General features: G+C 38.9%; 1 protein-coding gene across 1 annotated transcript in view; it reads left to right on the top strand.

The window, feature by feature from the left end:
• Window positions 1–14,801, top strand: part of gro (groucho) — a 57,097-nt gene that overhangs the window by 24,630 nt on the left and 17,666 nt on the right. The window contains exons 5-7 of the mRNA XM_053755648.2: window positions 41–178; window positions 9,378–9,576; window positions 12,690–12,715. Of these exons, the coding sequence (XP_053611623.1) occupies window positions 41–178; window positions 9,378–9,576; window positions 12,690–12,715 (363 nt within the window). The remainder of the gene's footprint in view (window positions 1–40; window positions 179–9,377; window positions 9,577–12,689; window positions 12,716–14,801) is intronic.

Below are 14,801 nucleotides of genomic sequence, written 5' to 3'. Positions count from 1 at the left end.
GCCTTTTTTGTGTATGTTAATGGATTATTTTTTATTTCAGACGGAGATAGCAAAAAGACTAAATGCGATAATAGCTCAAATACTTCCGTTTTTATCACAAGAGCACCAGCAACAAGTAGCGTCGGCCGTGGAGAGGGCGAAGCAGGTCACGATGACGGAACTCAACGCTATTATAGGGGTAAGTGCTACTGAAACTATGTCTGGGAGATTATTAAGGAAGAGTTTAATTATTGCAGGAGTGGTATTATAACCGTCGTAAGGATCATGATAGCTAGTTCTATTGGAATGACATGAAAGTCTTTATAATACTAAATACTTACCTAACATTATGCTTAGTACTAGAAAAGTTGTGACTGATATAGAAGATAATATCTATATATATTCAATTAGTATGGTAAACAGAAGCTAACAAAGCTAACAACTACCACGAAAAGCTTTTACACAGGTATTGTATAAACAAGCTCAATTTTTTAAACGTAAACGATAACAGTTTTATTTAATCGAGTTTCCATGTAAGCAACGCGGTAACATTTCACGCGATGGATTGGACACGTGTTTAGTTTGTACAAAACCGTGTTCCAATATACCAGGAATGTTCGCCGGTTGTACGAGGAATGCGGTGGGCAACCAGGACACGGTTCCTGTCTAAATACGGACAAACAAAATGAAAATTACTCGCGCGTTTTCGTGTCAACGGCAGAATGTTTCAAAATTTTAATTAGTTGATAATAAACGCGAATATTTAAACGCTTTCTCTTTAAACTTATTAAGTATTTATAAAATAAATCATTCACGAATTTTTAAAGGACACTGTATTAAAATATATTTAGTTAGATTAATGTGTCGCGTGCAGTCTGCCAATTACATACCTATAAGCATTATATAGTCTATGGTACAGATAGCCAATGAGTCTAATCCAATTTGTAATTGAATTAATAAAGTCGTGTGATCATAACAAAGCTACCGATCAAACACGTGTTATTTCAGTGTCGATGGCATCTGTCCAAATCTTCAAGCATCTTGAGAAGCAATCTCGTTCACATTTAGCTGCGGATTGCTGTATGACACAATGCGATGCTGTGCGTGTGTGAAAAACTACGGCGACACACGGCAAATACAGACCATATTATTTGCTATTTATTATACTTACATACCTTTGCATCGCGCCGCGTCCCACTGCCTTGTCGCGTTTGTAACTCAGCTAGGACGACCAGTTAGAATGTGCTTGTTGCTCTTATTCGTCGGGAATGGGAAGGCTGTAATACATCTCTGTGACAAACATCAAACGAAATTCTGAAACAATTTATGACGCGTTAAGTTAAATGGGTATCGTATACCGTCATGTTTTATTTTTCATCGCGCCTGGCGTTTGTTTAATGATTTCACTTGCAGGGTTCACGTTACGATCGTCATTTCAAGGAATATAAAATTGTTTCATCATTGAACAGCATTGATCGCGCATTTAACATATCAATTTGTTCAAGTTATTTTTTTGTTCTAATTATCTTAAATAGATTTTGTTCTTCGTGATACATAATATCACATACATTCGGCTACACTTCCTTTATCGATTAGCATAATTCGTATTAACTATAAAAATACTCCACAAAAAACATAATCGAGCAGTTAAAAAAACATTTGCTTTAATTTCAAATGGTGTTAAGTGAGTAAATTGTGTGAAAGCTCGGTTTTCAACAGGTCTAAAGTTCGACGCTCGTTAATTAAACGATCTAAGCCCTAACTGGCTGGCGGCGCTCCAACCGCGCGGAATTGATAAAATTGTTTCAAACTATACAGTGGCGTAGCTCGTAGCCATATGCCCGGTGCAATAATACCTGGGGCCCCGGCGTAACATTTTTTTATATGAAGCCTACGCATTTAGGAGGCCATGGACAAAAAAATCTGAGACTATCTCATATTTGGTTATCCTTACATATTATTAAACAAAGTCCTATCTACTGCGTCTGTCTGTATGTTTGCTATAAACTCAAATAGTGCACGGATTTTTGTGCGGTTTTCACGATTAGATAGTGCGATGTATAATTTATTATGTTTTTACTGGGGTCGGGCTTTTAGTTTCAGATAAAGCTTAAAGTTTTACTATAAGAAATCATGACAGTGCGATAAAAAAAAGTTTGTGTGTCTAAGTCTGAGGGTCCCATAAGCTTAAACGTAGTGGTACTCCGCTCCGGTAGCTACGGCACTAATACTACAACCGTGGAGAAAACAGCTTGTTTTATTTATTGGATGGCCTCGCGAGAATTAGCGTGTTTTATTTAGGCCCCGGCCATTTGTCATCGACGTGGGTGACGTTTGTTATATCGTACCAAACGTTATTACGGGGCTATTAGCGCTCACCACACTCAAATCAAAAATGGCACAGATAAGTCTGAAAAAGCAAAGAAAAAATATAAGAATCTTTTCTTTATTTTCTATGCACATGGTGGGTAAAAACGTGATTATTGATAGATTCCAGTCCACATGATATTGTAATGTGATCTAGATCACATTACAATATCATGTGGACAATATCCTAGATATTACTACTTTTTGTCTCGTCTTAAAAATATAAAATCAAAATCAAATCATTTATTCAGAAATTAGGCCTTCACAGGCACTTTTTCACGTCATATTCTAAATTAAATGATGTTTACCAAAGATACAAACTACTAGCATTTCGGAACGACCACTGCTGAGAAGAAATGCCGAAAAAAACTCATTCAAACAGTGTTGGTCCCTATTATGCCAGAAGGGCTTACCATTTTTTAAATATAAATATAATATATATATTTTTTTTCGCTACTTCTGTTCTCACAACAAGTTGTGTTTTACCGCAAAACCCACCTTCGAATTAGAGCCCGTCTTCAAATTGCGACTCAAATTAATTTCACGATACTCTAATAGTATTTTTGTTGCAATTCGTGAGGACTTCATTGCCGCCCATTATAAAGCTGAAGCGCTATCGCACGCGGGTGCCAAGTCGTTATACTGATCTATTCTCGCGATGTGTTAACTCTTGGCGTTGGGATGCCTCGGTATCGAATACCGTGACTAAAATAAATCACATGATAGATAATGAGAGCGAAAATAAAGCATCGAAACTCACTCGTCGCTCGTCTGTCTCTGCTTGATAGACTCTTTTGGCTTGTAGAGCTTGGCTCGTGGCCAATTCGATCACAGCTACGCTCATCGGGGCAGATGCTAAGCCACATAAAACTAGTCTAAACAAATAGTGTTACTCTAAAATATTTTCGTGTTCACTATTTGTTAGAGAAATACGTGGTTAACGTTGTCTTATTAAATTAGGAATATTAGCACCTAGTGGTTTGTCAGTTTTGGCTGCGAATCAACAATCTCATGGGTTATTTACTAACGTTCAACGCACACTCGATAACCGCTCCTAATTAGAGTATGTCGTGAGCACACGACGCGTTAAAATGACATGACGTCCTCGTCTACATGTTTTCATCTCATCCTCATACGTCGCACGTTTCACATCACATACGACAATCTTTTTATTCGGCGTCTACGATCGGAAACACCCAAAGGATAAAAGAAAATACCTTAAGACCCCAAAGTATTGCCGTGGGTTCGCCGCCCCGTGCGGATTTACCTACATGTATAGATTACCGAATAGCCTTCGAGACACCGGCAAAACGCAATATCGCTCTCCCCCTATAAAACACTCTAATTTAAATAAAAAAGCGGCGCCACCTTCCGTATGTCGGTCCTTTTTTATTACGAACCTTTTTTATTTTCGGGTCAGCTAGGGATCAAAGGGGCTCTCCCCCGAGAGTAGCCCCCTCACTGCCTCAGTGTGATTTGCGAGGACTCTGGCGCGCGCCGATTTGTGAAGAGGGAATAGTCCTCAAATTGGGGACTGTTTGCCTGCCTATTAAAATCACTTACCGTTACGAGTGCTCCGTTTCCAAATTTAAACGTTTTGTTTTTGTTAAGCTTTATTTGCAGATCCCCCGTTTCAAATAGCATTATTTTCATCATCATTATTCATTCGTCTATACTGATATATCATACAACTGAGATTTGAAATTTGAACGCGATTCTATCTGGTATTGTACTGTTTAATTTCGGCAGCTTCTGAATATATTGGCTGTTAATTTAAATTGAAACGACGCTTTTTCTCTTCCAACGTTAGTTATACGTTTTTTCTTGATATTTTGCAGTAACCTCAAATAAATAGATAGTTCTAACAGCGGATAAACAATTAGGTTTCCATTCAGCCTGATGAATTACAAACAGGGTGGTGTGAATTGAATTCAAGGGCGGCAGATAACGTGGCGAACTGTTCTCCATTGTGTTTCCGCAATGTGCATGAACCCGTCGTCAATAACCGGGACGGAGGTGGGTGGTGCTGAATGTGAATTATTTCTCGTTCAGATTTTGTTCCGCGTCGCCTTTCAGATTCACATGCTCACCTCCATTACACAATAAGAATCCTGTTCAGTTCCATCTGACGCTAACGGCATAAAAGCCTATCGAATACGATAACAAATCTCATTGTGATATTTACGACATACTCCTGTAATTGAAAAGCCGTATCGTTGACATAAGCCTGTGAAATAAATAAGTGTATTATGAGTTATGTGTATCGTTTATGCAACATTATCTCTAGTGATAGGTGAGCAAACAAGAGCATTCACTGTATAAATAGAGCGTATCTGTTTTGCCGTCGATGGCTTTATAAACAAGCGAGTCGTGAAAACATTTCTATCTAGTTTGCGTCGGGTCTCGCCCCCTGATAAAAATTACGATGGGAATACAGCGCTTTGGGGGTGAGGCGCGGGGTGCGGGCGGCGGCGACATGAATTTGTCATTTTTTCCCAGTCACGTCCGCGGCCGGTGATAAATATTGCATTGCGGCCCTCAGCGTTTCTTGCCGTCGCTCGACGCTCGACGAGCCGCATTAACTTTTCCCCTGTCGCTTAGCCGAAGCTCCTTGTTTTTCAACGCGAGGAAGTGAGTTAGGGCCCATTCTGTCGTCGCTTCCAATGAAATTATGTAATCAGTTTTACGACTCATCCGGCCTGAGAGTTTTTCGTATGTTTTTTACTTTCTGTTTGGGGTTCCGATGTTGTCTGTCAAGTGATGGGCATGTTTTTATAGTATCATAATAGAATAAACATTTTGTCTTTTACTTTGTTTTTTAACTCGATCAATGTTAGATGTTCTAGTATTGACTTCAGAGGTGGTTACAATGATTCAGACGCTGATAATGGCGAGAATTCGACCTTTCAAATCTATTTGTGTTATTGGAATTCGTTTGACAGACTTGGCACGACACGACAAAAGGCATTTAAATTAATTCCGCCGCTCCCACTTGTCAGTAGATATTTGTAGTCTGATTAGTGATTATATCATTAAGTATTAATGTACGTGGCCTGGCGTGTACAATGTACATAGTATTATATGTGATTAGAAGCAATTATGTTGAAAGTGTAACACGTGTTGGCGTCGCGTGTCGACCCGCCTCGAGGCTTCCTGCCTAATGGTGCGTGACACCCTTCCGCCGCCCCCCCGACCCCCCGCACACCCTTGTCTCGATAAACTACCCTCTTTGTAGCGTATATCGCAGTTTTATATCCTGTATTCACGGTTAAGCGACAGTTAATGTGAACTCTGCGTAAATCATTATCAAGTCTGATTTTATGTAATGCCTACTTTATGGTTACCTTTCAACTAGAAATTCAATTAACTTTTTATGCTTTAATCTTTAGAATGGCAACCTTCGTGGTTACTTCATCATCACGCAAATCAGCTCGGTAATATTCATACGAAATTCTGATTAAACAATTTTTACTAAAATTAATTAATTTTAACCTAATACAGTCGTACATATTTCCTTTAATTTTGCCTGTTATTTAATTTAATTTATTTCTAATTAAGAAATGTATACTTCTTATTGGTTATGGCTTACATCCTCTTTATATTTTAGGTTATTGCTTTGCGAATTTTCAATTTAATCGACTACCTACTTCCTTTTCCAATCATAGTGCTAAGCGAAAAATGTATTTAATTTAAACCGCGCAATCTGATCGTTAACATATTGCGCGGAACCGCTGGCAGTAAAATAATAATCATTGGTTAAATTTTGTGAAACCAATCCGCGCTGATATTGGGAAACTTTAACGCTACATTACTTACATGTTAAACATTTCGGAACAAATAACTCATAGTTTCTAGGAAATATTAAGTGATTTTATTTATTGAGGTATTAATATTAAAATACCTGTTTAATTAAACCCAAGAATTTCAAGTTAAATTGAGATATGGCCTTTATATAAAACATAAATTTACTATCCCAAAGTACATAATAGTATATAGGTAGTAAACACTATAAAAATATTATTTTTTTATATTTACTATTTGCATGCATTATAACTGACTTAAATCATTATGTAATATGTGACAGTCGTCTCACTGGTGTATTAAAATAGCAGTAATGTTATTTGTTACGATACGTCAATAAAACTATTTTCACATTGCGCGTGTCTAGAATCAAAACAAGATTAAGGCAAAGCTGAAACGATGAATTAGATGCAATACGTATTATGCAACTAAATAATCTGTACTCGACGCAGCGAGCCAATATCCATGCCTTCTAACCGAGAACTAACCGTTCTTAATTATTTAAGTGTGTTAGAGTGGAAAGTTCCCCACTCCGTCTCTCCTGTTAAAACGTAACTAATTGCACCTTAATGCCTGTTGATTACGCCTCCAATATTTGCTGTAATCGGTTAACCAATTAAAATGTAAATGCCAATGATACCTAGTCATTATTGTAATCTATAATTAAACTGCTCGTTTATTTTAATTCTTTTTTAACTTTGTTTATATTGACACCGTTTTGTGCCACTAACCGCCACTTCCCTGTTTTAAACAAGTTTTTTTTTATTTGTTCGGCTACTTGTCGTAATTATGTTTGAATGAGAGAAATGCGTTTGTTTATTTTTATATGAACACGAGCATGTTATGTTTTTAAACGAATAGGAATCCCGGCGGGTAGGGACATGCTAAATGTACCGTGAAAACCCGCGCCCAAGCCGGCACCGCATTTTTCTCACAACAAAAGCCTCGGAGACAGCCCTAGTCTGTTCACTAACGTATTGTAAAAGAAATGGTACGTTATATAACGCTTTGTATATTTGGCGGACGCGAGGAAAATATTTAAAGATTTATTTTACATTGCGTGTGGTAGCGTAGTCCGCACTACCACATACTCTTATTGGCTTTCACAGTCGTTTGTCTAACTGAGTTTGTCTACAGTACTGAGTTGTAATACATTTTAAAGTCACCTTGACTTTGAAATGCATTACAACTCAGTACTTATAGAAAAAATCGGAAAACCCTTAATATGTTGAGACATGAAAATGCTTTTTTTTGTGTACATGACTTCAACTCTCACTTGCCCGGTTTTATTATATTTTTTTAACCACCAGTATTAAAGCTAAACATTTTACAGTAATTACTTTTAGGCCCCAACAATTTTAACTTTTAAACACTCCAGGCAAACCATAGACTGCTTACGCGATATTTAAAAAAATAATCTCAATAAGGCCTGTTGTCTCAAAGGAAACTTAATCAAACTTTAATTTGGTTGATGGTGCAAACAGCAAAGTTCGCAGAGATAAGTAAATGGATGGAAAAGTCGTTAGGGGAGTGAGTTTTAATCCGAGGGGCCTATCGGGTGTGTTTAATCACGTCTAAATATGCTGTGGAAAAAGTGCCGTGAGGTATCGCGCGTTATTGTCATTCATAACAGGCAAGTGGGGTGAAGCGGGAGAGTTCGGGGTGTAGTGGGATGAGAGGGTGAAACGGGAGCTCTCGATAACGATAGCTGTGGCATTGGGATCCGCCGCAGAATAACGAGCTGACACCGGCGGCGCTCGCTTCACGGGCGCACTTAGATTAAATAACTTATGGGTCAACTGAGACACCCCGCATCATATATGTATTTACGCTGCGTATTAAAAGTTGCGTTTATACGTGCCAATAAAATATTAAATAATATAAAATATTTTTTTTAATTTACTCATTTAAGTTTAAAAAAATATATTTGGTAGTTACGCGAGGCGGAAATAATTCATATAAAATATTATTTATATTCTATAAACACTTATATTAAATATTCCTAGATTACACACAAAGTTATTACATGTATTGTCTATATAATCTAGTCTTTCCTTGATATCTTAATACATGTACAGATCTACAACTAATTCGAATTAAAAAATCCCCCTTGATAAAAAAGCACTCCCAGCTAAGTGGCGCTCGCCACCTTTTGACACACAATAAATCACAGCCGTGAGCGGCCAATAAAAAATATGTTCCACCCTCGGCGAAAATCCAATTAATTTTCGGTGGCTAAAAAAAAAGAACGTGCTCGGCCGAGCGGAAAAAGCTTGTGCGAGGTGGTGCAAGTGACGAGAGGCTAGCGAGGCGTATATGTATAGGATCGGAACGATTCGGAAAGCGAATTTACGGATCACGTGACTGAATGGACGTGTGGGGTGAATCGAACCGGCCTCTTTAATAAATAATAGCGCTGAAAGCATTCTCAGCAACTGATTCGTTGGACATAAAACGTGATTTCGAGATCGAATCGCTTCATCGCTCATCTATTCTATTTAGTCGCCAATCAATTAGGATTGTATATTGTATTTATTTCTTCATGCATAAGTAATATGCAGTTCATAGTTTATGTGACATTAGGTGAAATTCAGTGATTATATTATTGTACTGATATTAGTAAAAATGCAATGATCATACAAATACCGTGCATAAACTAAGCTAAGTCCACCCTATTGTTAATTTTTTAAGTTGTGCAATAAGGTTCATAATAAAGAAATTAAATTTTGTAAATTTCGAAAAAAATAAGCGTGTACAATCCCAACTGCTACAGAACACCTTTGTAGACTGTCTCAGTGGACGACAATCTTAAATGAGACGAAATATGAAAGGGAAGCGCAGAAAAAGAGGAAAAAGGGGAATAATGGAGAAAGAGTAATCAATTTCGCTCAGTCGTCGCCGGCGGCGAAGCTCTCATTTAAAATTTAAAATATCGCGGCGGCACGAGGGGCTATGGAGGACTTTTTAATTTGGCTCAGCTTCGGTTTAAAAATGCACGGAGCTCTGCGGTGACACATCAATTCACTTTGACTGTCAACACTCCGAACTTAAATAGTGGCTTGCTTTATTTATCTAATGAAATTTATTTACGGTGGCAGGGTTTACTTGCTCGTGTTGCAGTTCAAATACACAGTGTTTAATTTTGACGATTTATTTTTTGCAGTTGATTTTAATTCAGTTTTGAAGAATTTATGAACTTTGATATTGATCAATTGTTTTGTTTGTTTCAGCAACAAAGGCCAGACCTGCCGCGGTTACTGCAACAAATGCACGCAGCTCACCTCCCGGCGCATGGGGCGCCGCCCTTGCCTCTTTTAGGCCAGGGCGCTCTGCCCCCAGCGGGGCTACTGGGCCTCGGAGTGCCTCACCACCCCCTTTCAGTACTCGCTAAGCCACCAGATCTACATCGGTCAGATGATAAAGGAAATGGTAAGATTTTGGCTAAATCTTATTTTTAAATAGACTATGTAGAATATAAATAGCTACAATAATCTTATTTCTCCCTCGAAGGTGGTGCAGCAATAAATGAGGTAATTCTCTAAAGTTGAATATCATATTACTTGTATAAGACGAACTTAAGGTAAACTTCGAACATTTTTTGATAATTTTATTAATAATTTTCTGATACTAAATATCATCAATATAAGTTTAGCAATATCCGACACGAACCTATATGCAAAAAGCCGCAAAGTAATCTTGGCAAGTGAGAGATAACGGTTCAATACATAAGATGAATATTTGAAGAGCTGTCGTGTTTGTATGTTCGTCTTGTTTGCTGTGCGCCACTGGAGACTATTAGTGCCCTCCGAGGAACCCCCCGCCCCCCATTCCGCGCCCACCGGCAGACGTCTCCGATCCCACTTCTGTTTCAATATTTACTAGCTTCGAGAGGCTTTTTGAACTCGCTGTTTGCGTGTTTTCGGATCGCTGACGGCTACGGAGCGCTCGATATTGCTTTGAGAGTATGAATAAGTCACTTCTTCGAATTGGTGCCTATCTATGCGTGCGTTGTTTGGACAGAATATGTAAACAGATGTGGAACAGATTGGTTGAAATACTCCCCGTGTCAAAGCCCTAGACGACCGAAATTCGCAGTTTATATTTCTCGTCATTAAAGTAATATTCCTGGCAAACAACAGGGAGCGGGGTTTTCAGTTTTCACCGGAGCGCGAGTAATCCCTGCGCAGCCGACGAGCGCGCCACAAATGAAAATGTAACACAGAAATGGATTTGGAAGCCGCCCGTCGCTCCGGTTAATTACAAAAGCAAGCGGTAATCTGCGCTCCGGGATGTTCCGGCTTAGCGCCCCCTTGCCCCCTCGACCCCTGCTCCGCCGCCTGCCACTTCCCTGGCTAATTTGTGCCATTATCGGTGTACTGATGTAAGAGTTACCGCGCAGATGGCCCCCTCCTCCTTTACCTTGCCAGCGCTCAATTAATTATTCCTTGCTGGTGTGAGCGTCGCGTGTTTTAGTCAATTAGTAACGTAATTTTGCGGGTGACTTGAGTGTATGCGGCCACAGCCCGGTACAAACCTCGCGTTTTAATGTGCGCCAACTTGCACGTGTTCACTTAAGCGAATACTTAGTTATAATATTTACTTTAATAACTAAGATGCGAAGTTATCATAATGTGATTTGTCGCGTATCGATATCGTTATATTAGTAAGGAATGCGTGATATATTGCATCACTGTTATTACAACTAATATGCAGTGCACAGTCCATTCATGCATATGCGGATATGGAATGGTTGAATAGTCGGTCAATAACTGAGGCTATTGCATTTAAATTAATTGTGGCAGTACGCCTCCTAATTCGACGTCTGGTAGTGGTTTATATGTACGAATCGTGCATAGTAATGAGATTGGACCGGCAATTACTGGTAAACTTGAGGTGAATCAGTCGCGTTAGATAATGCCTTTGACTCTGTGACCTCATGTCTCTATTCAAATGCGGGCGTATCTCGTACTCAGTGCCAATTACGGACACACTGAGAATTGTAATTATGCAATGTTAGTTTTAAATGATGTTAACATCTGATGTTTATATGAACTCACTGTCTATTAGAGTTGTTTTCATGTTGTCATCTATCTATTTTAATGGCTATACTGCGAAGACACAGGCTTCTTCACAGATGGATATAAGAATGAATGTCTAAAATCAGTATGTCATTCGTAAAATTGAATTGCAATCCTAGTCTCCGTATGTGGTTAATCAATGCTATACGTAGGTATCCCGTCTGGTACATAAAGCCACGTTTGATGGATGCTGTGACGGCTCCGTGCGCTAATTCCGACTGGCCCTAAGTGCTCAGTCGGCTCGTGTCTATTCACCCCTCCAGCCAATTTGCAGCTTCAGCCGCTTGACAATTATCTGCTTCACTGTTTGGTTAGCGTCGTGCGGTGCAGACACATGTCTGCATAGATACATATCTATTTACGTCTTATCATAACTTTTGAAATCTTTTGAGATGGTTCAATTCATACATCAAGACCATCATCTTTTCGATTAGGTATAATTTTGAAGCTCGGAATAATATGCTTTTAACCGCAGTTCTATCGGTGCTTTATAACAATCATCATCTCAACCACAAGACGCTCATAGATTTCTTATAATTATAACTAGCTGCGCCTCGGCGCTTCGCTCCTGAGGGGATTTCGGGATAAGAAATACCCTGTGTTATTCCAAATTATATTCTATCCGTGTTCCAAATTATTAACAATAGATTTTGCGTGAAAGAGTAAGAAACATATACATCCTCACAAACTTTCGCAATTATAACATTAGTAGGATTATAAATGGGCCAAACTTCCTTAGTTAGTCATATTTGTCCATATCCTAACTAACCTTACTGTTGCAAAACAACACCCCAAAAGTTTCGACCAGAACAAATTAAATATGTAATGGAACTTTTATTAAAGCACTTGCCGCACGATCTCTCAATTTCCAGGCAACCATCGGTCGTGTTTTACTTTCTCTGTGAATTCGTAGAATTCCCCGTTGTACCTCCTCCGTTGAGAAGTTATTTGGCTCTGTACGCGTGACGGCGACAGGCCCTGCAATATTCATGGAGCACTTTACACCCGACCGCCCCGGCTCAGGACATAAAATATACAATGTGCAGAAGTGCCGTATTGAAAGTGTCAGTTGCCATTGCTAGTCGAGGCTTTGCAATTTAATGGTGCACTTTAAACATTACAATAGCCTTATACATATTGTTTGCCCGGCGTATATTATGCTTTATGTACAAGGTTTTATATCTGTAACCATCTTTTTGTAACTGTAGATTTTTCTCGCGTAGACGCTATTCTGAACGCTGTGCTGAAAAAGGTTATTTATTTGATATCACGTTCATAGACTCGACGTGATTGCTTTTTAAAGCACTTATTGAGAAGGGGATTCAGAGAGTTACTTTAAAATATATATACCCTTGCGCCACAAAGCTTGCGGCGTAATCGCAATATAGTTAAATAATTTTGCTATACCGTCAGATAGAATACTAGTGATTTGTAAATTCTAACACACCATTATATTATTTCCAGGTATCAGTTCAGCAGAGGAAAGACATGTAAGTAAAAAAACATTCTCAACTTTTTCCAATTAGGTTAGTTTGAAACATGAGGGAAAACATTCGCTTTGAAAAATTCCCCAACAGTACTGCGTTTTCCATTTGGGAGCGGCGCGAGTGTTGCGCTCAAACACGTTGATTTCATAACACAGCTCTGGCTGAAACAAGTGGGTGGTGCAAGAGGCACACCCCTATTCCACAGGGTTGTTACTGAAGCTCGTTTTACAAAATAATTTATTTTTAAACAAATTGGCCTCGCGTGGCCTATTTGTAGCGAGATAGCAACGCTATCGAATAAAGTGCGTGCTTCTTGCACCAGTCTCTTCTTTCATATTATTTTTGTTCTTTTTTTTGCCCCGAAATGTGGGAAAATAAAAAATAAATCGTGTTAGCATTGGTCTAAAATTAAAGTTAAACGTAATTAAGATAAAATTTTTAAGTCGTCTTACATAAATATAAAAAAAGAATAGAGGCAGCCCTGAGAGAGTTGACGAGTGCGTCGGGAGGTGTTGCGAATGTCGGCTATCGTGCTACTCCTCCCTTGTTGTGCTCGGCTGAACGCAGCCACACCGCACAGATGTGCTGAGCGGATGCACGCGAATCGATACACCCCCCAACCCCACTTTATATTGTCTTTGTCGCACTAACCTACTTCGCGTTGAGGTTTTCGGATACTTATTTATTTTTGCCACATTTTATATCACAATTAATTGGTGAACTTCAGAAATATTACGTAACTAGCTTTTGCCTGCGTCTTCGCCCGCGTGAATTAGCGCGTTTATATTCTGTTTACACCTTTCTACAAAATTTTAAAGTAAATCGGCTCAGCGTAAAATTTTTCAATTATCATACGGGAATCTGACCATTTACCGGGATGAAATGTATCTAATTTTCTCACAGGACCCTCCTCATTTTCCGGGATGAAATGTCTATAAGATGTTAACCCGGTATATAAGGTACCTACATACCAAATTTCAAGCAAATCGGTCCAGTAGATTTCGAGTGATGCGCGTTCAGACAGACAGACAAAAATTTCCAAAACTATATTTTCGTCATCTATATCAATAACTAAGTATATTACATGAAGAATTAAAAAAAAATATATCCAATGTACAAATTTGGCCTTTCTTCAATTTTATTATATGTATTGATGATATGTATTGATATTGATGATGATATGTATTGATTAATGCAAAAAAACTTTTTTTAATAAATGTTAATTTAAAATGGTTAAATTTGTTTTTAAATATACTCTGTTCAATCTCAACCTGAAAGCAATAAATCTGTTTGAGAAGTTATGTAAAAGTTGAGACAAACACGTCTTTTTTAATATAAATATTCACGAGATTGCCAAGAGTTTCAAAGGGAATGCCCATAATAGCGTATTATAGCATACTTTAACAAAACTTGTTAGCAAAGTTGGGTGAGGTAAGCAAGTTTATAAGTTGAGGACGGTACGTGAAGAGTTTATCTTGCAACGACCCCGATCGGCGGAGAGGAGCTGTGTTGGCAGTCTGCGCACGCCGTTCTAGATCTGTGCAAACACGCAGCGAGCTGAGTAATGCACGGACGCGCGTTACAATTTGAGTCGAGGGGAGGCAGGGGGCCACTGCACACCTTAATAAAGTTTACATAAACCCACCATCTTTCCTTGGTTCGACTATACGGAACTCTGCCTCAGGTTTCACTTCGTGCTTCACCATGTACCCAACTATGTTTTTCTGCGAATCGCGGAGGTGCTACACTGTGTATTGCGATTTCGCGATCGCTCTCTGTTTATTTGCAAACATCGCGCGCTACCTATTTGATTTTCCGATACGTCGACGCGGCTCGTTGTTTATTTTAACAATGGAGTGCATGCAGTCGCTCGATTGTGTAAGTAATCGAGTGCACGCTCAACAAAATCATGACCGGTTTCAATAACAATCGTTTAATACTCCACTCTAGCTCGGTTCCTAGAAAGCCGCTCGAATTCCCACAAAACATAACAAAGTTTACGACGGGCAATTTACACCGACGCTAAATTGAGCAGCAGCGGCCCAAAGCCTAACAGCGCGAGGCTTTCCACAATCTCATTTGGGTAACA

The sequence above is a fragment of the Plodia interpunctella genome, chromosome 15 (assembly GCF_027563975.2).
Source record: "Plodia interpunctella isolate USDA-ARS_2022_Savannah chromosome 15, ilPloInte3.2, whole genome shotgun sequence".
Classification (NCBI taxonomy): Eukaryota; Metazoa; Arthropoda; class Insecta; order Lepidoptera; family Pyralidae; genus Plodia; species Plodia interpunctella.
This window is presented reverse-complemented; position numbering and strand designations above follow the sequence as displayed.